Genomic DNA, 24,776 nt, shown 5'->3' on the forward strand with positions numbered 1-24,776 from the left:
CCTGCTCCCGGGCCCGGCTGGGGCCGCCGCGGCCCTTCTCTCCATCTGCGCCACTTTCGGTTCACCTTTCCGGGGCGTAGGTGCCGCAGCGCAGCCCCACGGAGATTTCCCCCGGGCCTCGGACGAGGCCCTTCATCTCTGCACAGGAAATACTTGACCTAGTGTGTCACGGGATCGCGTCGGTCTTCTTCGTGGTCGCTCCGACCCGGTAGCTCGAAAGGGCTTTCTGCAAACAGCGTGCCTGCCGGTCCCCGTGTGCCTTTTGGTAGCCTCCACCGATGAGCTTGTAGCCTACCACAGAAGTTCTCCGGGCCCTTTGGGACACGGCTGTCCTTGTCTGCTACTACGCTTCAGCCCCCCTCCCCCCCCCCCCCCCGCTTCTAATACTCTGATTCACCCAAATCCCGTCTTCCTGCTCTACATTAATGATGCCGCTCTTGCAGCATCAGCAAATCTCTGCATGCAAGATATTTAGCAAACGCATTTAGCAAAAGTACTAAATAAAACTGGTCACAAGGCAAAAACTGCATTTGTAACCTCCCTCCAGCCCAAAAGCTCCCTGTTAAAAGACACCACGTAATCTTCCTTCTTGAATTTGGATTCAATTTTCTCTGTATGAGTCTTGAAATAATATCCCCTACCATAAGAAGTTACTGAGATTTAAATTATATACCAGACCAAAAACACTTGGAGAAGGCAAACTGTCAACAGAAATTCAAAGGCTTCTAATTCTCAGCTCAGCGAGACAGATGGAGAAGCAGATTGGTGCTTTGTCATTTATAGTGCTGTTTGTAACGTATGTTTCTCGTTTCCTTCATCTTATACTCCTGAGGCCTGGCCTAAAACCCACTGAAGCTGAGTGGAGTCTTTCCTCTTACTTCACCCTATTTTGCATCAAACCTTTACACAGTGCAGCTGATACGGAGTGTAACCAGGTCCGTGTTCTGACTGGGGCCAGTTTATTTGATAAATAATTAGCCTGCAGCTTCTTGTCAAAATCTGGAACTACTTTAAACTAAAACTGTAGCAGTTAATGGTTGATTCTGCTTTTAACTGGTTTTGAATGCTACAAAACACCCTGGGACTTTTTAATGAAGGCTATTCCATGAATAGAGGATGTTCTTGCCAAAGCCCTGCACCAGATAACTGAGCAATCTTCGTTTCCTTTTTCCTCTAAAGTGGGACTCCCACACGCCACCACTGTAAACATAGAGCTTGCCTCCATAAACATGATTTTTGATGTTCAGCACAGCAAGGACTCATACTCTAGAGTATTTAAAGTGTAGGGAGCTTCTCACGTTCTGAGTAACAGCCCTAAAAATAGCTGTTTATGGACGATACCAGATGGATATTAGGTATTACCACAGTCACTGGGCAACGATAGTACTTCTTTGTAAAGAAGCTCAGCTTTATATCATCCAATAGGGTTGGTGCCATTTAATTTGCTGCCCTAAGCCATAATAGCTGCTTTTTCAAAAATTAGAACAGAAGATGGATTAGTGAAAAATCAATTTATTACAGAACACAGAACAGCATCAGCCAAAACAAAACAAGCTGCTGTAAGTATTTGCGCAGCGGTACTTTCTACTAAACAAATACTCCTGAAGCATCCAAAAACTGTTCTGTTTGTAAAGACCTCTGAGTAAAACACATCTGAAAGCAACTCTGCATTTCAGCATCTACGTACAGAGTTGCACATACCTCTGTGCATACGCACAACTGACTTTGTGAGACTATATAGTGCAGCATCATGACAGCATTAGCTCTCTCTGCACCAACTGACAGGGTGAACATTCTGGTTTGTTATTTTTGTGACTACCATAATTAGTGATTTCCTGTGGATTTCATCAGTTCTTCATCTTGTTTCTGAGCCCACATCATTCCCTCAGATGCTTAGCTTGTTTTCGCAGCTCAGAGCTTGCCCTGCTGAAGCCAGCTGCGCTTAAAAATTGTGCTCTCTTACAGCTACAAGATACCAGGAAATAGGGGTAACTTTTATTGTATTTGCTTTTATAAAAACCCTGGTTTTCATTCTATATGGACCACTAGGTCTGTATAGACAAACTGCATTTGGAATGACTGCTTTATAACTAAAAATACGTCAAGTTTCTCCAGTTTGAAATTAATGCTGAGAGCATTTGGATATTTTGTGTCTGAAAATGGAAACATAATATATTAATTTCTATTCACCAATCTGATGTTTGGAATATTTTCATATCATCTAACTGGGTTACAAAGAAGGCAATGTCCTGGGAGACTTGACTGGTGCATTTGTCTTGAGAAATTCCATAAGCATGTGCTGCCATGATTAGTTTTCACTGCTTTTGACACTGATCTTGCATAGCAAATGCCCCATTCAGGATTTGCAAAATCTGCAAGAAATGCTTGCAAAAAGAGGAACTAATATCTGTATGGACAAAATGTCAAAATGCTTTTCTCTTTTTTTTTTTTTTTTTTTTTTGCAGTTCATGGTTTCCTTTCTTCCTCCCCTGTAAGAGAACTGAAAAAGATTAGGAGTTCAGGTTTGGTTTGGATAAAATCCTGAAATGTGGATCTGTCTCTGAATTACCTCATCGTCTCGGTTTGAGCCCTTAGCTGAACTTTGTCCTAAAATCCACCTCCAACAAAACAGTGAAAAGTTTAGTACAGGCTTAAAAAACATGGAATCAAAATTTGACTTGCTATAAATCCAATTAAAACAAAATACAGATTTATATTATTCATTATATGTCATTGACCTTTTGGAATTCACTTACTCCCCCACTAGTTGAAATAATGAACTCACAAATCCTTGCGCCTGCTGGGTGGGCAGCCTCATTCATGTCATATAGTCCTATTGTACTGACTGAAATAAACAACATAAAGTTATTTCCCTAAATAAGTGTTTAGGGTTCACCTGCTCCCCTGGTTTCGGCTGGGATAGAGTTCATTTTCTTTCTAGTAGCTGGTATAGTGCTGTGTTTTGGATTCAGTATGAGGAGAATATTGATAACACACTGATGTTTTCTGTTGTTGCCAAGTAATGTTTAGTTTAAAGTCAAGGATTGTTCAGCTTCTCATGCCCAGCCAGCAAGAAGGCTGGAGGGGCACAAGAATTTGGGAGGGGACACAGCCAGGACAGCTGACCCAAACTGGCCAAAAGGGTATTCCATACCATGTGACGTCATGTCCAGTATATAAACTGGGGGGAGTTGGCCAGCAGTGGGGTGGATTGCTGCTCAGGAACTAACTGGGCATTGGTCGGCGAGTGGTGAGCAATTGCACTGTGCATCAATTGTTTTTTATATTCTAATTCTTTTATTATGATTATCATATTGTTATTATTTTTTTCTTCCTTTCTGTCCTATTAAACTGTCTTTATTTTAACCCATGAGTTTTACTTTTTTTTGATTCTCTCCCCATCTCACTGGGTGGACAGAGAGTGAGCAAGCAGCTGCGTGGTGCTTAGTTGCCGGCTGGGATTAAACCATGACACCTGTGCATTTCAGTTAGTAAACCTTGTCTGTGAATACATCAGCCCATGGAAACAGAATTTCTAAAACCTGAATCACCAAGCGCGGTACTTTGACAGCCTGATAAAGGCTCTGTTCCAAACCCCACAGAGATCAACAGTGGACGAGTGGACTGGGAAGAACAGCAGCTCAAGCCTACAGGACGCACATGAGCACCAGGCACCTGCAGGCCCATGTGCTGCTTTGTGAACTTCAGCCCCACCACCCTTTTCTGCTGGGCTGTCAGAGCTGCCTACGGATTTCTGAATATGCAGCAGTCCAGGCTGCCAAACACTGGAAATCTCAGGCTGTATATTGTAACTGCTGGCTTACCACTGCTGGTAAATCAGCCATAGCTCAGTCACAAAATTGCCTTGTATTAGGCAGATTCAAAATACAACAAACCACACTTACTCTCTTCTCCCTACCCCAGGCCTGCCAGTTGAAAGAGCTGAGCATCAAAACTGTATTTGAAACAGTGGAAGGTGCTGGAGTCCCCCTTCTTGAGAAAACAGGCGTGCATTAAATCCACAGCATTTGACAGTGCATTTCTCCAGGGTTAATAACCAAGGTAATGACAGAGCACACAGCCTCAGCTTCCAAGGGGTGGTTTGGGCTGCAACGCTTGTACGCTGTAGTGCCAGCACAAGGAAAAGCTTTTGACAGTGCTGCCTCTAACGTCTATCCTTCGGGACTTCAGTAGATGGCACTGTCACATCAAGTGGGTTACAGGAAAGGAACAATGTATTTTCACAGATAATGTATGCTTTTCTTCAAATAATCTTTTTTTTTTTCTCTAGATGACACCTGGTTACATCTATTTGAATTTTCAGGGTAATAACCCAACTATTGACAATGTATAAAATCGAACAGTTGACCACTGAGCAGTTTGTTGATATCTTTTCAATTTGGTAGTATGGAGTAGGACTAAACAACATGGTTTTTTCCTTTATAAATCTCTGGAAAAACAAAAAGTTCATCACCTTTGAATAATTTTTTTTTAACTTTGTGTAATATTTTTTAAAATAGTTACATAATTCTCTTTTCAGCTGTGAACTGCTTTGATTTCTGTTACATTTCAATAGATTCTTTTTCTTCTCTTCTCAGTCTTCTTTATACCACTAGACAAGGAACTTTCTGGGGTGGTTATGAGGGGGAGGGGAGGAAGGTCTCCCCTCCAAATTTTGGAAGTAACACCTTTAAAAAATCCTGTTCAATCTCTCTACGCTTCTGGTCTGGCACTTACTTACATTTTCATCTGTTTCCCATGTAGGTGAGACCAACGCTGTCTTAAGCTGGCTTCATGCTTGCCAAATTCATAAGCTATCAAAGAATTGCAGCCCTCGGTGAGCCCAGAGTCCCTTAGGGGAAAACAGTGTTAGCTAGTCCTGAATCAAGCTTATAGTCTTGGCAAATTTCTCCTGTAGCTATTGTATTTTTTCTTTTCTGCTGAATTGTATGAGAACCCTGGCACATCAGCCAGAAATTTTGTCCAGCATCTGGATTATATAGTCAACCACAGGAAATGTGATGGAGGGGCAACAGAATTTTGTTCTGTTGTGTAGTCCTGTTAGGATCACTGTCATCTTGGTAGGCGGATTTAGACTAATTTCCCGTGACGATCTCTGCTGACATGCTGGGGCTTTTGCCTAAGAATCTGTAAACCATGCTGATTTTTCTTGGTAATCAAATGACTGCCCATTTCTCCCTATTCACCAGTGACTTGGCTTTGCATTTGGAACAATTTCCTAGCAAAGCAACGTGTGGACTTTTGTGAGGGGAAAAAAAAAAAAAGGCATGGATCTAAATTAACTCTTTGTTTCCCCATATAGGAAAATTTTTGATATAGCCACATTATGAGTATCAGCTAGAAGGATGCTGAATCTGCAGTAAAACTATCACCACCAGAGATCCCATCTGTATGCTGGGCAGCAGATCCACCAGCTTTTCTAGGAAATCTATGGAATCTGGGTCAAGCATCTGCAAATCAACAAATTGCTCCATTTCTCTAATATTACCCTCACAGACACTTTGAGTACTTGCAAAGCTGTAGTTTCCAGGATGCGGCTTTCCAGTATGAGGCTGAAGAGCAGCAAGATGATTACTCCTGCTCCCTCCCTCCCTCCCTTCTTTCTTTCTTTCTTTCAATTTGTTTTAGCATTAAGTCTGAGCTTTAAGAATGGTGTAAAAGTTGGAGACTTTAAATGGAATATCTGCGATGCAGAATAGTCATATGTTTTCTACAAAACCGCAGAGGAAGGATGGTGATGTCAAGTGACCTAAAGAAGGGCTTGTGTGCTCAGAAGCTTGCACCTTTGGTTTAATCATTTTAATTGGTCCACTGCAAAATATCGCCTTCACCTCAAATTTTGCTTCATTGGTAGTTAAGAGTATAATTACAGAATGTAAAACGCCTGGAGACAGGATTGTCATTTTAGCAAGTATTGTCGGTTTCAGCCTAAAAAAGATGGGAAGAAGAGCTCGTAAAATAACAAATTAAACCACTTCGCAACTCTGTAGGTCGTTGCCTTTCGAGACCCGTCACGAATGCTCGTTTCGGACTGGTCGTCAGGAACGAGCGGTGTGATCCAGGCCCGTTCTCAGCAGGAGCCCAGAGCCGCCCCAGAGAACCCTCGCTCAAGCGTCTGGAGCTGCCCACCCGCGCTCCAACGGGCGGAGATCGCAGCCTCGGTTCGTTTCAGAGCCGTCCCTGGAAACACAAAACCGGCTTCCAGGGGAAACCGCCGGCTACGGCTTTTCTCGGGGCGAAAATCACGAGCCCCTGCGAGCCTCCTCTTGCAACAGCCCGCGGCCCCGGGGGGAGGAGAGGAGAGGAGAGGAGGGAGGGGGCGGCGGCGGCGGGCCCGGGGTTGGTCACAGGCAGCCCTCCTGGCACTGCTGACGTGGTGCCAGGGACGAGGCTCTTTTCGGAGGGGAGACGAGCTGGGAGAGGCTGGGAGAGCCGCGGCCGCAGCAGCCGGCGCCCGCTTCTGCCGCAGCCTTCCTCCCGCCTCGCCTCCTCCGCCGCCGCCGGCCCTGGCTCTCTCCCCTTCCCACCCCCGGGCCTCGGAAAGGCGGAGGGAAGGGGCCCGCGAGGAGAGCCGTGAGGGGAGAGGAGGGGGATGGCCGGGGGCGAGGGGGCGGCGGCGGCCGCTTCCCGCCTGCTCGGGGCACTGTGCCTCTCCGCCGTCGCCTGCTCTCAGCTGGTGCGCGGGAGGGAGACCGGAGCGGACTGGACCCTGGAGAAGGTGGGTCACCTTCGCGTTTCTCAGGCGCTTCTTGCCTCTCCCCTTGGCTGCGGGGGGCGGGTAGCACCTTCCCGGGAGGCCGGGAAAGGTCTCGCAGCCTGCTGCCCTCCCGCCTCGGGGGCGAATGTGGATTTCGGCGGCGGGTCACCGGCCCGCGCTCGGCGGGGGAGCGCAGGTGAAGGTGGGTAACATGGCTTCCCTCTCCCCCGGGCTGGTGGCCGCAGAGAACAAGCCTTCTTCACGCGTCTGTCGTGTCGGCGATGCCTTTTGCAGTGCCTGTGAATGGGCAGCTAGCGCGATAAGCTTTGTCGGGGGCAGCTGGTGAACTTGAGGGGAAACCCAAACAGGAGAAGAGGAATCAAAATCTGACATTATATTCCATATAACATTCTATTATACTCCAGTTTTCAACGTGATCACGGTGATTTGGAGGACAGTGTCTTGGTTTGAGGAAACAAATAGCTCTTCCAGCAGCGATGCACATTTAGCTAGAAAAAACAGGTAGAGGCGGTGTTGATGGCTGCTGCAGAATTGTTTCGAAAGGATGTAATACTCTAATATGTCATAGAACCACACTGTATTGTTTTTAATTCAAAGTGTCGTGTGAACTAGTGAAAAAAGCAGTCTCGAGATAACGTTTAATGAAACAGTAATGAGCAGTAGACCCCTGATTTCTCTGTGTTAACAGCTCTTAGTGGTTGATTATGAAACTCTAACATAGTTTCTTCATGAAGAACTAAACCACGTGGAACATGGGAGAGCATACAACTGCGAATTACATTCAATTAAAGGGTTCAGGAATTTCCAAGGGGAAAATATACTTCTAGGGCCCGTCACCAGGTGTTTGACTGAACTCCGCTAATCCAGTGCACCGTTCTCTTCACCAATATATCAGTGTCCAGGACAAACAGGCAAAATGAAGCTTCCCTTATACCTTTCCACTCACTTCACCTTAGTCATTCCCTTTCTCCTTGATTTTATTCACTCCCCATTCAAATAAGTGCTGGCTTGTTTTTTTTTTAAAAAAAGAGAAACTTTGTCATTCTGTTCTATTAATTGTATCTTACAGTATATACAGCTCCTGTATAGACAACATATCTGTAACATAATACATCTATAGTATGCACAACACAGGTATATGCACATATATAATACATCTATAAGAATACATGAGGCTAAATCTTTAGTCATACTAGTCAATGTACAAGCCTGTAGCCCCCCGCTCCTTTTTTCAGCCCTCTTGAGCCACACCAAGACACTCTAGCTCATTCCATTCCAACTAGTCAATCTACTTGCCAATGATGTAAGTAGTATCATCTAACCATGGAACCATAGCATCTGAACTCCTCTGCTTGTGCAGACACTAACCAAGAACCACTTCCTCTTTTTCATCAAATTCTTGGCCCTTGACAACTTTTGTTCCTTCTCCCTAAAGGGATGTGTGAGCCAGAAGTTGAAAGTCCTACAGTGTACAGACCTTCCCCTCCTTCTGTCATTGAGGAGGATGAATCAGGTCCTAAACTTAAGAGTTCTTAGAAGCTAACTTCCGTTGGCACCAAGCTGAACTATACCAAAATCGGCAGGTAAGCTTGGGCTACTTGTAGAAGTTCAAGTCTCTCAGTTTTATGCAGCTTAGTGCAAATGGTTTAGTGATAGCCCTGTCATAAATATATTGCTCTGCCTTCCTGCTGCGGCCGTGGAGGAAATAGGCATTGACCAACACTGTAAGGAATGAGTCATCTACAGATCTCATTCTGTTTCTCTCTTATTTCATGACCACTTTTGTAATTCCTTTCACTTCCCAAATTTGAAAGTATCTCCATTATTAGAAATGGGAATTTATTCCTCTCTTCTAAGTGTTTTCATACGTTTGTACTTTAATAATAAGAATCGTGTTTCTTTGATGTGATTCAATGACCCCAACTACCAGGCATGCTCTATGGTTAGAAACAAGACAATTCCACGTTCTAATTGAGCCCGTAATTCATTCAAATGAAGGCATATTTTCTGAACTTCCTTAATTAAATTGTCCTCCTACACTCTTCTGAATTGCATAGCTTTAGCTTTTCTCTCTCCTCTTACAGCCTGTTCCTCCTAAGCAGAACAGCTCCCTAACAACATTTTCTCATCTGTGCGTTTTCTACACTGGTGTAAATTCCACTGTATTAAACTTCTGGTCTTTCAAAAGACAGTTTATGCATCTTCTACAATACAATTTCCAAACCTGTAAAAGTTCTTCTTTATATCAGATGAAATGCCATTTTTCTTTAACCCATGTCAAAATTTCCTAGCATTAAAAATGTTAACTGCACATCCTAAAATTTGGTGTCCTTATAGTCTTAAAAATCAGCTTTAAACACTATAGTAAAATTGGCATGGTAAGATTCAGTGTCTTTGTGTCTCCCCTCTACTAATTTCACTAGTAAACTGAAGTGGAATTAGAGGAAAGGTCTACACATAGATAAACGGCTAGGAAAAGAGAAGGGTAGAATTAAACGTTTACAGTGAAATCTAGAAAATAGTTGTGTTTGTGTCTGCTTTGCTCAGCACACACAAATGGAGTAGAAAAGACGACAAATAGTGAGGCAAAAACCATTTTTTAACAATATTCATCAGTCAGGGTAATTAAGATAACAGGTCATTATACAGGACTGCAGAAGATCTCAAGGTAAGTATACTTTCTGGCCAGGTAATGAGTTTCAGCAGTCATTTCAGACAAATGTGAAAAGACGCACATGAGTGAGTGGGAAGGAGGGGGAATGATTATTTTTTAGTAACATATACAATGATGGAGTTAAGAGTAAATACATCTATGAAAACATCAGTTTGATGCAGCAGCAGCCCAAAAACAAGTAATTTGTTAAACAGTTTGAAGAAAGGAAAAGAATAAAATAGAAAATACCATTATCCTACACTATAAGCTATGGGGCACTCATGTTCCAGTTTCCCTCCCTTTCCTCAGAAAGAATGAGGTAGACAGGGTACACTGAAGGACAGGAAGTCTGATCAAGGCAGTTCTGATCGAAGAACAAGTAAACAGACCAGGATTTTTCAGTGGGAGAAAAAGAGAAGTAGAGGGAAGTCCCTATGATAGAAAAAAGGAATGGATAAGATAGGAGCATCCTATGATAGTTCCCAAAATAGGAATCTATAAAAACAGGAGTGGCTCAGGAAGTTCCTGAGGAGACAACTGCTAGAGATTGGATAGGTTTGTATCAGGTGCCCAGAGGGGCATTTGAGATGCCCTTGGGGATCCCACCTGGCATTCAGCTACTCCAGAACAGCACAAGGCTCTTGCACATCAAAGACGCACATTTGCGAGCCCCATGAGGATGTCTCAAGTATTCTAGGTCACCCAAAATAGCTCTAAAGGTCTGTGTTTAGGCAACAGAAAAGAAGCCACTTGGGAGGTCCTAGCACTACTATCTGTTGTCACAGGAGATGAGCTGCCAAGTCTGAGGTTAAGCCATGTGTCACAAAGCTGATGCATACCCCAGCTAGCCCTAAATGAGCTGCACCATGCTGTGTAGTCACACCAATACCACCACAGTAGGCAGAGGCTTCACTCTTTCCAGGACTGAGCTAGCTTATGTATTTCTTTGCAGTACTGCACCTCATAACGTAGACACAGCATAAAGCTAAATATTATTACTACTATAAAAAAAGCTTCTGGTGTTTGTCTCAATGGAAACCTCATTTGAAGGTGACATGGTAAGAGACATGACTGTGTGTATGTAGAATTAGGGTACTAGAAAAGAGAACCCAAACACAGGTTGAGTTTTTACAGCTAGTTGATAGGTAAAAATTTCTCCCCATGTTTTTAATTCTAGTATATTTTGCATGGAAATCAAAGATACAGAAGCTACAGAACATAAAAGTGTCAATCATTTTTGAGATAAAAGCTTTTTTTAAAATTACTTTTTGTTGTCAGTAAATCAAAGCAGCATAATGTATCACATTTACTGTAATTCTGAAGCAAACTATGGTTAAAAAGGTCTGGTAATAGTTAGAACAATCTTTCCTTTTTCTCCCTTCTACAGTATTCTCACCAACCAAGAATTTTACATTCTGACACTATTCAAAAAGTTGCAGCAAACACAGATGTTTCTGAAATGTGGGAGAATGATTTGCACCCTATCCTGATAGAAAGATACTCAGGATCACCAGGAAATTATGTCGTACGACAGGTAAGACAACATTTCCTGAAAACCTCTAAGAACATCTATTATTTATATTCTGGTAGCGCCTTTTGTGACCGCTAAAGGGACAGACACATTCCTTTCATTCGGTAGGATGAACTCTATCATTGTTCAAGTCTAGACTGTATAGAGCCTACATGACACAGCTTGCACTTTAGCTGACATTATTTCCCAGGGCTGCATAGCATGATGAAAAAAAAAAAATTGTTTAAAAATTTATGTTTTAAGTTTAAACGCTTGCCTCAGGTTTGTTACCCAAAGTACAACACAACCCTTGTCCTTTCCCTCACACGAGCAGGTTTTTGGTCACTCGTTCAAACCCCCTGGGACCATACATGGCAATGAAATAAATGACACCGTCCTGCCCTTTTTCTGGAGAGGTCCTGCACTGTTACACTCCCCTGTAGTGTTGGTTCAGATGGGTGTATCAACACAAAAAGGGATCAGAGGGGCCCAAATGGGCACGCAGATCAAATGGTCAATGTGACAAAGTGCAGCACTGGTCCAAGTACCATGCTAGCTCCACTGGCCCAAGCACAGCAGTATGTTAATGCTGGGCTAACATATCCAGATTGCACCTGGCCCCAAGCCCGTAAAAGCTCCAGCACATTGTATGTGAGCCACAAGGAGTTACAACTTGACTTGTGACCAACCCCATGACTGGGTTGCTGCCCTGTTGGCACCTCTGCTCTGCGCTCACGGTGTGGGCATCTTCAGGACTGTGTGCCATGCTGGCTCTGGACTACATTAGCCAAGAGCAAGGCTAAAACAGTGATACAGCTGAGTTTACTAGAAGACATTCACAACACCTCACGAGCCTTCATTTACCCTTTAGGCAGTGACTCAACGGCTCCAAGATAGCCCTAACTACAATCAGTTTATTTGCCACTCTGCAATTGGTAGACTGGAAAAATGCAGCTTTTTTATGCTTTGTGTGTGTGTGTGTGTGCGCGCGCGCACGTGCGTGCGCACATGTCTCTATAGATTTAGTTTTGTGGTTTCTTTAGTGATAACCTGGAAGGCAGCCAAGTGAAAGGGAAAAAAGTAAGAAAAAAAGCAAACAATAAAACCCCAGCTGAGCCTAGGCTAGAAAACCACAAATTATGTTCAAAATAGGATTATCCTGTTACAAGGTAACAGCATGTACCAAAGTGGACCCCCGCCAAGGAAAAAAAGAAGAGTCCTCCATCATCGGAGCACAATGGCATTCAAAATGGATGACATTTCTTTGTTAAAGACACAGAAAAAGCATCAGACTCCTTTAAGGGAGAAGGCTAGTGCAGTCATGGCTAGTGCACACTGGGAACTCCATCCAGGCTTATATATACCCCTTAATCCATAACAGACGTCCTTTGCTCTGCCTACAGATAGTGGATAGACCATACAATGCCATAAAAGCTTTCAGTGGGTGACCACAAACAAAATGGAAGTTTGTTCTAGCACTAAAATTTATGGCAATATTCCCACTGACTTCACTAAGAGCAGGACAAGTCTTCAAAGTCTATTTTCTTTTTTTCCCCTTAGAGGCTTTTCCTAATGTTTATTTAAAGAGAGAGGAATCTGCCTTGAAGAAGCACTCTAGGGACCCATAAAAATAAGTTGCTCAACAGAGATGGCCCTCTAATAAGAGTTAGCCAGAACTCTGTACTAAGTATAACTGGGGTTGTTAAAGGTATTCTCTTTAGGTAGGAAGATACCTAAAATGAATGATCTCTTTTATAGCCTCAATGTCTTAATTTTTATCTTTACAGGAGCTATACTTAGAGGATTTCATTTTTAAAACATTGTTCTGAAATGTTTAATTCTTTCTTTAATTTACAGGAATCAGACTGTCTCTTATAGCCTTGTAAACAACTTATGTCACTTGAAAGGCAGATTTCTCTCTTAAGAAAACCCACACCAAACAAACACCACCCCCACCCTCTGCCAGCTTCTTTTTTAAATACTACTGTGGCATCTATGTGTGGTAATTGTCCAAATAGCCACACCTTCTCTGCAGCCAGTTCTGACATTGAATTTAAGGGCATAACTGAGTTTAGATTTGAAGAGGTAAACATTAAATCTGTCTGGTTACACCTGAAAAAACACTGGCCTGGAAACTTCAGAGATCAAGATCTTAATGTGTCATATTAATGGGCAATCATTCAAAGCACCTTCAGACTCCAAAGACAAGAGACAAAAGGGAGAAATGAAAAGCAAGTGAGCCAGTCAAAGGCTAAGGTAGCAAAGACGTTGCTTATTTTATATAGTGATGTTACATTTTTTGCTATAAAATTTATCTTCTAGAAATACCGTGATATTACAGAAATAAGCTTAAGTGCCGCTATTAATTAGCTAATGACAATTTGTCTGCAATATCTTTGGGAAGCAAGCAATATTAATAAGATTTTTTTTTTTTTTAATTGTAGCATATCAAGCACCGTCTTCAAAGATTACAGGCTGGTTGGGAAATTGAAGAAGATACCTTTCAGAGATACACACCATATGGATATCAAACATTTTCAAATATTATCAGTACTCTCAACCCCTCTGCAAAACGCCATCTAGTACTTGCTTGCCACTACGACTCAAAATTCTTTGGACAACAATGGCAGGAGAGAGTGTTTGTAGGAGCAACTGATTCAGCTGTGCCTTGTGCTATGATATTGGAGCTGGCACGTGCCCTGGATAACAAGCTTCAATTAATCAAGGTAGTTTGCTTGTTTCATTTTCATTTGTTTTTGCAACAGCAACAGGCCTTAGGGCACTTCCATGTTCTCTCCCATAGCCTGCATGCATGAGTCTCTGATTGCTGTGCCTGTAGTAAAACTCCCATTGACTTCAAGAAGAACAGAACAGAGATCTCCATCTACCTCTTTAGAGTACATTATCACATTAAAACTCCTTATGCAAAGGGTGGCTATCTAAAAATTATCTAATAAATATATACTATATAAAAATAACAATTTATACATGAATAATACGGTTCATAGACTTGGTGAGATATAATCCTATCTAAAAGGCACAGAACCCTACTCGGAAGCTCCTATTGTATCCAGTGACATCTAGGGTCATTGACAAAGTTTTGTTCCTTTCTGAATCTTGCATTTTAAAAATCTCTGTTATACTGTTTTGGGAGATAGATGAACTAATTGATGTGCAGGACAGTTACACTCACATCCCTCCATCCCATAATGATTTCAAGCTTTTCTTCTTGTTTTCCTTTATCAATTTGAATAGTTTATTTATGAAACAAGTGATGGCTGAGTACAGGAAAACAGTCAAGTAATAGTATAATGTTATCAGTCTGTGTTACCTATGCTATGAAAATCTGCTTCAAAGTGCTGCCATTGCTAGGCACAAAAATCTGTTGATCCTACAAGCTCTAAAAGCCTGTAGGATTACAAATTTGTAGGATTACAGATTCATGAGTGCCATCTACTGGTCCAGTATTTACTGTTTACAGAAGAATACTTCGCATATACTAAAAACTTTCACAGGAAAAGGTCTCTCAAATGCTTTACAAAGTGTCAGGAATACACTCAGTTCAGGTATTAAGATTACCTGTCAGCAGTTGTTTCCAGAAACTGATTTGGTGCCTTCTGACATTAGAATATTTAAGAGTTAGAAAATTAAGAGTATGCCGATATTTTTAATCGCAAAACAAAGCACTCCTGTAATACCTATGCCTTCATTTAGAAGCTTCATTTATAATAAATTTGCCTGGTGGTTATTTATGGAACAACCTGCACACCAACTTAAAGACAGGAATTTTTTGCAAGTAATACATCATTTTTTGATTAAATTGTTTTATCATGTAAGATGACAGCATTTGACAAAAAGGCAATCTAATTAGTTTGCACAGGATACCATTTGTACAGCCTGTTAACAAAATATACTTTCGGATCCATCTGCTTAATACATTAGCTATGACCCTTTTGCTCTGCTCATAATAGCATAACAGACTTTGTTATGTTTTCAGCCAAATCTATTTATACTTTGACTTGAAGCTGTGATTTTTATCTTGATGTTTCTCCAGTTATATAGAGTAAGTTTAAAATTAAAAGGCAAAGACATCTCTCTATGTTATTCAGACCTGGAAATGTGTTAAACGGTAATAATAATAACAATAAAATATTACTTTCTAAAATTCAAGTGGCATTAATAGTTTCCTCCAGAATATAATGCAAAATGACTGCTATCAAAAGAGCTTGTGTCCTGTGCAAAGGACAAAGGGCAGGAAAGCAGTGCCATTAGAGAAATCCATGTATCGCTGTGAGCATAATCAATATCATCTTGCTTACGTGAGAGACATTTTATAGAAGTTTTCCACTACTGTTTATATTGGATCAGCTCCAGCTAGTTGGGAGTTGTAGCCCATACAGGACATGACTGTTGCCAGTGACCCCACCTTTTTAACCACATCATACACTTTCACTTGAAGTAGCATTAATTCATAGAGGGGTTAACGTATTTATAGCAACTGCCAAGACTACAGTTCCCCAAGCTGTTCATATAGCAGAACCGAACTGGGTTTAGCCTTGTTGTAGATTATTAGGAAATGCTGGCAGTGCAAACAAGGCTTCAGTTAGTAAACAGAGAGAGAAAAAAGGCTCCTTCTACATGGGGAAGAAATTTCACACAGATGTCTCCTTTGTGACCTTAAATACATTAATCATATATATTCTCAGTTTTTCCTGCTGTGTTATTTTTGGTTGTTGAAATTTTACAAATACATAATTCAGCTCCACTGGTGTACAACTGTAGCAGAGATATTACTCCTTTGTGGCGTTATCAAGTAATAATTTTAGCAGTCACATCAGGTGTTGTTGTTGACATGTCTCCTCGTTATTTGAGATGATGTTTCTGCTACCTGCTTTTGCAGACCTGTCTCAACATATCCAGCTCATGTCTTCTAAAGTCAGAAATGAAACTTTTAACCGAAACCAAAATGATTCCAGGCTGGAGAACGTGTCACTGTGCTAGATAAATAATAATGACTGATCACTACCACTATTACACCGTAATGTGTCTTTTAACAGCCATAGGAAGGTTTGCATAGGGTACCTTGAAAATATACCCCTACTGATGTTACTTATATGACTACAATATTTGTCCTTTATTTAATGTTCTGGCCAGAATTAGTTATGTTACTTTTAACTTCCTCCAATAGACCAGCTCAACGTCAAGACCAGACCTTTCACTTCAGCTCATTTTTTTTGATGGTGAAGAAGCCTTCGTCCGATGGTCCCCTTCCGATTCCCTCTATGGATCTCAACACTTAGCTCAAAAAATGGTATCTACTCCACATCCACCTGATTCAACAACCACAAATCAGCTGCAGGGCATAGTAAGTGGCTTCCACCTCCGTAATGAGTAACAGTAAATTACATTTTTAAAATATTTAATTAGTAAGTAATTGGCCAAATTCCCAAGAAACAATGAACCCCACCAAAGTTAAAGGATAAGCAGGCTTGTGGAAATTTTGAGATGTGATAAAATAGAGTTGGCAAGAGCTTTTCAGGTAAATCTGCTTAGTTAGACTTCCTCCATGCAAGTATGAGGAGGAGTCAGAAAAATCAAAATACACAAATTTATTAGAATATAAACTAGGATACCCACCTTCTTCAAGAGAGATAATTCAAAGTGATTAGGAAAGAGCACAGACATAGTATCAGTCTATGAACAAATCTCCCCTAGCTCAGCACTAAGCTGCAGCAAGCTCTCTGTTTCCCTCTGATTCCTACGAACATTCTGGTTGTCTGCTCCCTTCTAGTTTCCCTACTCACTGCTGAGACACTTTTCTTCTGTCACTGTATCTTGTGACTCATAAAATGTCTTTACCTTGACAGACTTCGTTGTTGTTCTCCGGGGAAGAAGCAATTTCCTCTTTCTCCCCACCTACCACAGTTTTTCTTTTAAAGGGATGTAACACACAAACTGCAAACAAAACAATGCAGTCTGCTTCAGCTTGAGGAACAGAGAAACAGCCTACAGTTTCCTCCTCAGAAAGACAGCAAAATGCATCAGATTGGAATTGGGTTCTGCTAATGAGTTCTTCTGGCACCATGGTAGAAAAGCCAGATCTTTGGCCAGAGCTATCAAAGACCTAGTCATGACCTATACAGAAACCAAGAGGTTTCATTGCTGCTGCTGCTACTGTTGGTGGTGGTGTAAAGAACTGTATTAAAGATTCTTTCTTCTGTAGGACTTGCTTGTACTACTGGATTTAATTGGTGCACCAAACCCAGTCTTTCCCAATTATTTTCCTAACACTATTCGATGGTTTCAGAGGCTGCAAGCAATTGGTAAGGAGAGGGGTATGGGCTTTTGGTGAATTTGAAAATTTAGTGTGTAGTTTCTGAAAATATTAAGTCCTGAATGTATTAAGTAAATCAGATTTTTAGATTACTTTTCTGTTTTACAGTTATAATATTTAATAACAGAAATGTTAAATTTGGTGCATCTTAAACCTATACAAAGATTTTAATATTTAATTAATAAAATATCTGAGGAAGATTCCCAGATGCTTGGAAGCCATGAAACGTTCTATTAGTGATTGTCACTCTGCAGCTCTTGGGAACTGCTTCACTTGTGTGTTTGTTTTAGTTCTCACTTCTGTAAAATGAGGGTAATAGCACCAATCTTGAGGTCCTCTAAGTACTAAACAAATGCAAAATACAGTCACCAACTCCTTTTTCTTCTTTGATGGAAAAAGTTTCCATGTGAGAGGAAAAAGAATTCAAATGTGCTAACATGCCTCTTACTGTCCAAAAGTTGTAATAATCACTTTCATTGTGAATTACAGAGCAAAAGCTACACAACATGAATCTGTTGAAGAATCATCTTGTTGAAAGGCAGTATTTCCAGACTACTTTGCATCGAGGCTTGGTTGAAGATGACCATGTTCCATTTTTATTAAGAGGTACCAGAAGCTCTTCTGTTTTAAAGTTCAGTAACAAATGCATCATTTAGTGAACAAGCAAGTGCATATGATCCTGGTTTTCAAGTTTATTTGCCCCAACTTGAGGCTTCCAAATTCAACTTTACGCAGGCCAAGAGTCACAGCTTTGAAAAACACACCCAAACAAAAGCAGTGATAAAACATACCCATCATCTTTTTGCACAAGCACAGCTCCAGTGGCACAGAGATAATGGAAATTTCTGTCAGTGGTAGTGTCCTATGAAGATAAGCAGGTCTGATCCAGTGGGATATCACTACATACTATACTAGCCAGCTAGTTATTTCTAGGAGCAGTGAAACACTCAAGGGTCGTATTTTCAAAGACTACAAAAATCTCCAAAGATCTGTTGTCAAAGTTACAGTAATGCTCACTATTACCCGTTTAAATTTGAAGGCACTGACTCCTGCAAAAACTCACATACTCAAATTAAGACATCCTCATACCCTAAAGAGAATGGAGATTTCACAGTTGTCAGCTTGAGGGGTGGGAAAGGTGCATAGAGTAGGCAGCAGAAATAGCAGAGGACGCAATATGCTTGAAATCCGTCCTGGAATTAGGCACATACCTGAAACTGGGATTCCCTACCTAAGCATTTCTCCTGGCAGACACCTACGCCATAGCCTCTGACTTTGTGTTCATTCTTTTCCTTTGGGATGCAATCAAAGAAAAGGAGAGCAGTTGTTCTACTGCTGCCACCTTGTCAAGCTACAGGTCAGTGAGTAAAGCACTTGTCCAAGTTCAAGATGTGGACTTGATGTCCTTCTCAGTTCAAGCACTCAGCAGAACATCTTCAAAACTAAGGTGGGCCAAAGAAGGATAGTAGATGTAGTAAACTTTTCTGATTGAAGTTTTCCACTGTACAGCAAGGACTACCAAGAGTCATACTGCGAGAGAATGGTTAACTAAAAAGGAATGCAACAGTAGTTCAAGGAAGAGGGTATCTACCTAGGAAAGGAGGGAGGTGTCTTCATATCTGGCCCCTAATTTTACCATTGCTTATGCTGTTAACTCCAGAGTAATGTAAAATGCGGACACAGCTCTGGAAGCAGGCACAAGAGCAGCTACACCACTTCTAAGCAAGTGCTCTCTTCACTGAGCTGTGGTTACTCTCTCCTGCTCAATGGCTCTTCAATTCCATGAATCTCATTTTTCTCACCAAGGCAGGGCGCAGGTCCAAAAAGACCAACACAGCCATCATATGCATGTCCAGGGATATCAAAAATCCTACATGGGAGAAGCTGATAGGGGAAAACAATGACTACACCTGTCGTGGTTTAACCCCAGCCAGCAACTAAGCACCACACGGCTGCTCACTCACCCCCCCCCCCCTAGTGGGATGGGGAGAAAATCAGGAAAAGAAGTAAAACTCGTGGGTTGAGATAAGAATGGTTTAATAGAACAGAAAAGAAGAAACTAATAATGATAATGATAACACTAATAAAATGACAACAGCAATAATAAAAGGATTGGAATGTACAAATGATGCGCAGTGCAATTGCTCACCACCTGCCGACCGACACCCAGCTAGTCCCGGAGCAGCGATCCCCCGTCCTCACCCCCCCCAGTTTATACACTAGACGTGGTGTCACATGGTATGGAATACCCCGTTGGCCAGTTTGGGTCAGGTGCCCTGGCTCTGTCCTGTGCCAACTTCTTGTGCCCCTCCAGCTTTCTCGCTGGCTGGGCATGAGAAGCTGAAAAATCCTTGACTTTAGTCTAAACACTACTGAGCAACAACTGAAAACATCAGTGTTATCAACATTCTTCTCATACTGAACTCAAAACATAGCACCATACCAGCTACTAGGAAGACAATTAACTCTATCCCAGCTGAAACCAGGACAACACCTCAAAACCTTTTCTAGTAACACAATTAACACGTAGTGAAGCAAAGAGATTCCTTAGTGGTATGCAGCTGAAAAATGAGAGAGGAAAAGCAGTAAAACAGGAAAGAGGCTGGAGAGAAACAATGCTCCCTGCAAAAAGTGATCAGGAAGCAGAAGACTGATTTAAGTCCTTTAACTAAAAGTTTCAGTGCGTATAGGTGGCTTGATGTATATATATATATGCAGTGATACGGATCCTTTCAAGTGGAATTTCTTTTATCTGAGGATAACAGTGGTTCTATTTTACAGAGTAAAAATACAGACACCCAATTTTACCATTTATAGAGAAGACTAAAAAATATACTTCAAAAAGTGCTCAATCTTAACACTGTCACAAGAACATGGTAATTAGTTTTCAGTTTGGGGAGCTGCAGTGGTTTCTCTGCCCTTCTGTAGCTCCTAAACATGGTATCAACTACTACAATGCAAAGGATCTCAAAAAAAACCCCAAACCCCAAGTATCACAGTAAAACTACTAGCTACAGGTGCCTTAAAAAAAAAAAAAAAAAAGAGGTAAAAGTACTCAAAGGAAAGGAAGGTGCCAATTTTAAGAAACACACAATGAAATAAATGGGATGCAGTCACAGGCTTCACAAAAAGAGAAGGTAAAAGGAAGCTACAGTGATACACACTCCTCTATAAAGTAAGCTTATTGAGTAGTTACCTGACTCTGTTGCTAAATGGCGACATATCATTTAGCTTAACAGAACTTCTCCAATATTTCTTCTCCAAATTTCACTTTCCTCCTTACAGGAGTTCCAGTCCTACATCTGATTCCATCCCCTTTTCCTGCAGTATGGCATACCATGGAGGACACAGAAGAAAACCTTGACAAAACCACTATCGACAATCTCAGCAAAATCCTGCAAGTGTTTGTACTGGAGTATCTAAACCTGTGATAGACAAAATGGCAACAAATCATACTGCATTCTAAATACTGTTTGCCCACCTTCACGTTTGCTATTTAACTGCATTGGAGAGCACTAAAGTGAAGCAAAACGTAATGATAGCTCTTGCTAGACTGATTATAGATTCAACTGTTCCTGGCCCAATGTTCCATGTAGCCAAATAAGATAGCATTAAATAAGAATTAGTTTCAGCCTGGAAAGAATTTGATCTTTCCATGTCTTACCTCTGAATAAAAAACCCCAAGATTTTTCTGGATTGTTATCACTGTTTTATGTCACCTATTAAGATCCCAGGAGGGAATGCCTCCCTCCTTAAGCATTACCTACAGTTTTTACAAGGTGTGACCAACTTTTGCAGTGTTCAGCAATGGAAATTTATACATTATCAAGAGGCAAAAACCACACTAAAACCAACTTCTACTTTGAGTTGAACTAAACCACCTCATACTGAAATGAGTTGCTAGAACTCCTGACACACAGAAGGGATTTTTAATCCTCTCTGCTCCCTCTCCTCCTTCCCCTATGAGCAAGGCTGCAAGGGCTCTTGTCCACAGACAGCAGGCCACCAGGAAACAGAGAAATAACCCAAAGTAAATTTTTTTCCCTGTTGTTTGTTGGATACTTTTTGATGGAGAAGGGTGGTGGCGAGTGATGCTAAGAGGAAGGTATGTGGGGGTTTCCATCGTGCTTTGACTGCAACAGAGGAGATACAAACAGAACAGTAGGTGGTGTGTGGGAGCAATACACCAGGACACACCATTCATTCATGTGAGAATCATTCACAATTTGACCCAAAATAAAAAAAACAACAAAGCCAAACTGCTGTTTTTAATACAGATTACATCAGAAGTAATCATACTAGGAAAGTGATCACTTTTGAAACTATAGTTTTATATAAATATAATTTTAAAGGCAAAGTGCTATCTATCAAGGTTAAAATGAGAGTCAGAAGCAAGAAGACAGTTTAAGCACCAAGAAGTAAGGACAAGCCATAGCCTGTATCAGAAAAAGATACTCACCAGTTTAACAACCCTGTGCTTTTACATTCTTTACTGGAATTATTTAATAAATTTAGTTTAACACTCTGGCAAAAATCTAGCCTGGAATGAAATCAATAGGAGAAGCCAGAAGAACAGTATTCAAAAGTTACCTACAGAATTACAGTTTCCACTGTTGAGAAAAAGATGAGAGCATTTGAAGGAAAAAAAAAAAAAAAGGCAACAAAACCCCCACGCTGGTAAAGGATGAACTAAGGAAAAAAAGTCAGTATTTTACTGCTCCAAAATTCTTCCATTAGGAAGTTCCATACCTAGGCAAAGAGATTTAAAAAGGAAATAAGCTATGGAATTGTGGGCATGTCAGATTTGGCCTGTATTTTGCCATTTTCGTAAAGCAAACATTTCTGAACCTAAGACAATATTTACATACATATTTTAAAGTCACAATAGAAATATGTATTTACAGCAATGCAAATTTGTAAAATTTTACTATTACAGGACAGCCTGAAAATGAAATTCAAACTGGTTTTGTTGCTCAAGATGAAACAAAAGCATTTTATGTTTTCCCATCACTTTAACATTTGTGAGAAATGTTTCTATTTTGCATGCACCTTCTGAAATAGAATACAATGAAAATTCTAAAAATTGGACAGATGTGTTTATTTTCAGATATTACTGTACATCAAAGCTATTTGAACTCTTTGCTATCATATTCTCCTCTACTTCAGCCCATGAGAAAACATTCTAAACAACTAAATTAAATCTTCTGAAGTTTGAATACTCTGAGCAATGTAAGGCACCTACTGCACCCTCCAAAGTGGTGAAAAAAAGGTAACAAAATTGCTATATACAGAAATATTAAACATGAGTTTGTGTGGCTAATTTCATTTTTACAGGTGAACTCTGTGGTACTTAATACTTTGCAGGGCCTCTGAAAAATGCAGTATGCATTTGCAGTGTGCACTGCTACTCTGCTTCTTCAAGAATTTGGAAGTGAACTTAAAATAGGCTTCACTATGAAATGTGAGACCAGAGGGTTGTTATAACTGGGAAAAGCCTATTTTTTAAAAATCTCTAATAGAGTTAGTTGAAACCATACTTTAACCATGTAGTACACCAAACCTCTGGTACGTCAATTTTGTCACCAACTTCTCACTGCCTGAGCATACAGTTCTCCCGAGTTATGTTTACTCAGTTCAAAGAAATGAGATACAGGTTGGTGTAGTATGATTCAGTGGTTCTAAAAACATAAAGAAAACATGAAGTGGCTTTCATTTTTTTTTTCCCCTTGGGTTTTGGGGGGCAGTGGCAGGGTACAGGAAAAGAGAGCCATCTCTTAACTGGATGTGAGCCCTGAAAAGGGTTTACTTACTTAAAGAGGGGAGGGTCATCATCTTAGCAATTTATACGATCCATCATTCCTTTAAAAAATAACTGCTGGAAGGAAAACTTACATCAGCCCAGTAACCATGTGAATCCAAGAATCTAAGCTCCCAAAAGCACAAGAACCTGAAGTAGTCACTAAAGCAAAGACATGGTGCAAGGTGGGCTCTCACTGCTGCTAAGGCAGAGGAGAACAAGCAGGTAGGAGAAAGTCTAGCCATTTGATAAAATACCCAGAAAACAAAAAAATACAAGTGAAAAGACCAGGACTGGTATCTCTTCCACTCTCGGTTTCAACATTGAGTATCACTAAGTATCCAGATCCATAGGATCTAGACATGCACGGTACAGATAATCACTTCAGAATTCAGAGACAGGCTTTATGTTGAAGAACCTATCCCTGGATAGTTTCTCTGTCCCTGTTCGATGGTGGCAGTAGGGGACAGAAATCAACTGAGGGACTTCAACTAATCTAATAGTAACACAAATCAGCAGAATTCCTGCACAGGTTCTCTGCTTGAAGAGGATTTGTCACATCTCAGTCAAGGGGGGGGGGCGGAATCAGCTATCTGCCACCCGCGAGAGGCTGTCACTGGCTTGTCAGAGTCCTTCCAAAGGTGTATGTGGTTATTACTTGGGTGAAGGGAACGCAGAACAGAATGAACTCAAGAGCCAGTACTCAATAGGTAACGCTGCAAAAAACCCCCATATTACATTAGTTATTTGTATTGTAGTAGGTGCTCTAGCTCCCTTTATATCAGGACATTGCAGTTTTTCACGAGAACCTTAAGCCTAAGTGAATGCCCCTCAAATTCTCTAAAGCTTGATGCGTCTGCCTACAAGTGAAGTGATCCTATGCAATCACAGTTGGAACAAGTGAAGGGAGTAACAGTGCCAGATCCTCTGGTAGACAGAAATGATAGTGAGCACCAGTCTTCTTTTTTCTCTAGCTGGGGCAGCATTCCTATCACTAGGAATGAAGACGATATAAATTAGCAATTCTTATTCACCACATTTCAAATAAACAATTAGTTTGTGACCACCTAACAGCAAAATACAATTAGAAAAGACAAAATGCAGTAAAAATGCTTTCTGTAGAATTATTACAAGGACCCAGTCTACATTGGCAGCAGACCTAGCAAAACAGTTCTGAAGTTTCACACATCTGCTCACTGAGATTGAAGTATCACCCGACAGCATCACTTAATCAATCAATATATATATAAAAAGATAACTATAAAATCTTGTACACAAATTACCACTTTTTCCTTGTCATTTAAGGATGACACTGATTTTATTTTCCTCATATAAAAGGAGACATTTTACTCTGTGCTGATTTAACAAATATTCTTAATATATTCATAACAATAAAGCAGCTAAAAAGCTGTTCTAATCTCTAAAACAATCTTTATCATCTGCACATATGATATATATTGTAAACAATCACTCCAAAAAATAATTTTGTTAAAGTGATTATATTGCACTCAGAATTCTGGGATTCTCATTTTCCCTTCTCATTTTAAATCAAAGATCAGCTTCATTTTTTATGAAAACGGAGCTTTAATTTTCTACTAAAAACAAGTAGGCATGCAATCAATATATACAATGTATTTAAAATGTCAGAAAAAGGGCAAGTGTTTGGTTATGAAACTGGAGTAAGGAACAATTTTCTAATAGGCCACACCAGAGTAGTATATTGTAAACATTCTGCTGGCTCTA

At 40.8% G+C, this 24,776-nt stretch overlaps 1 protein-coding gene across 3 annotated transcripts; it reads left to right on the forward strand.

Annotated features, from left to right (window-relative positions):
* The first annotated feature begins 6,332 nt into the window (after positions 1-6,332).
* Positions 6,333-22,542, forward strand: QPCT (glutaminyl-peptide cyclotransferase). 3 transcript variants are annotated; one of them, XM_052805356.1, is made up of 7 exons: positions 6,333-6,739; positions 10,780-10,926; positions 13,347-13,628; positions 16,091-16,213; positions 17,126-17,225; positions 17,726-17,842; positions 20,522-22,542. In XM_052805356.1, the coding sequence occupies exons 1-7, from the start codon at positions 6,614-6,616 to the stop codon at positions 20,665-20,667; spliced, it is 1,041 nt and encodes a 346-aa protein (XP_052661316.1). In that variant the 5' UTR covers positions 6,333-6,613; the 3' UTR covers positions 20,668-22,542. The 3 variants fall into 3 exon arrangements, with proteins under 3 accessions (XP_052661316.1, XP_052661315.1, XP_052661318.1); XM_052805355.1 differs by having other exon boundaries at positions 6,335-6,739; positions 16,091-16,267; XM_052805358.1 differs by lacking the exon at positions 6,333-6,739 and adding an exon at positions 8,189-8,322 and having other exon boundaries at positions 16,091-16,267.
* The last annotated feature ends 2,234 nt before the right edge of the window (positions 22,543-24,776 follow it).

The sequence above is a fragment of the Harpia harpyja genome, chromosome 13 (assembly GCF_026419915.1).
Source record: "Harpia harpyja isolate bHarHar1 chromosome 13, bHarHar1 primary haplotype, whole genome shotgun sequence".
NCBI classification, from domain to species: domain Eukaryota; kingdom Metazoa; phylum Chordata; class Aves; order Accipitriformes; family Accipitridae; genus Harpia; species Harpia harpyja.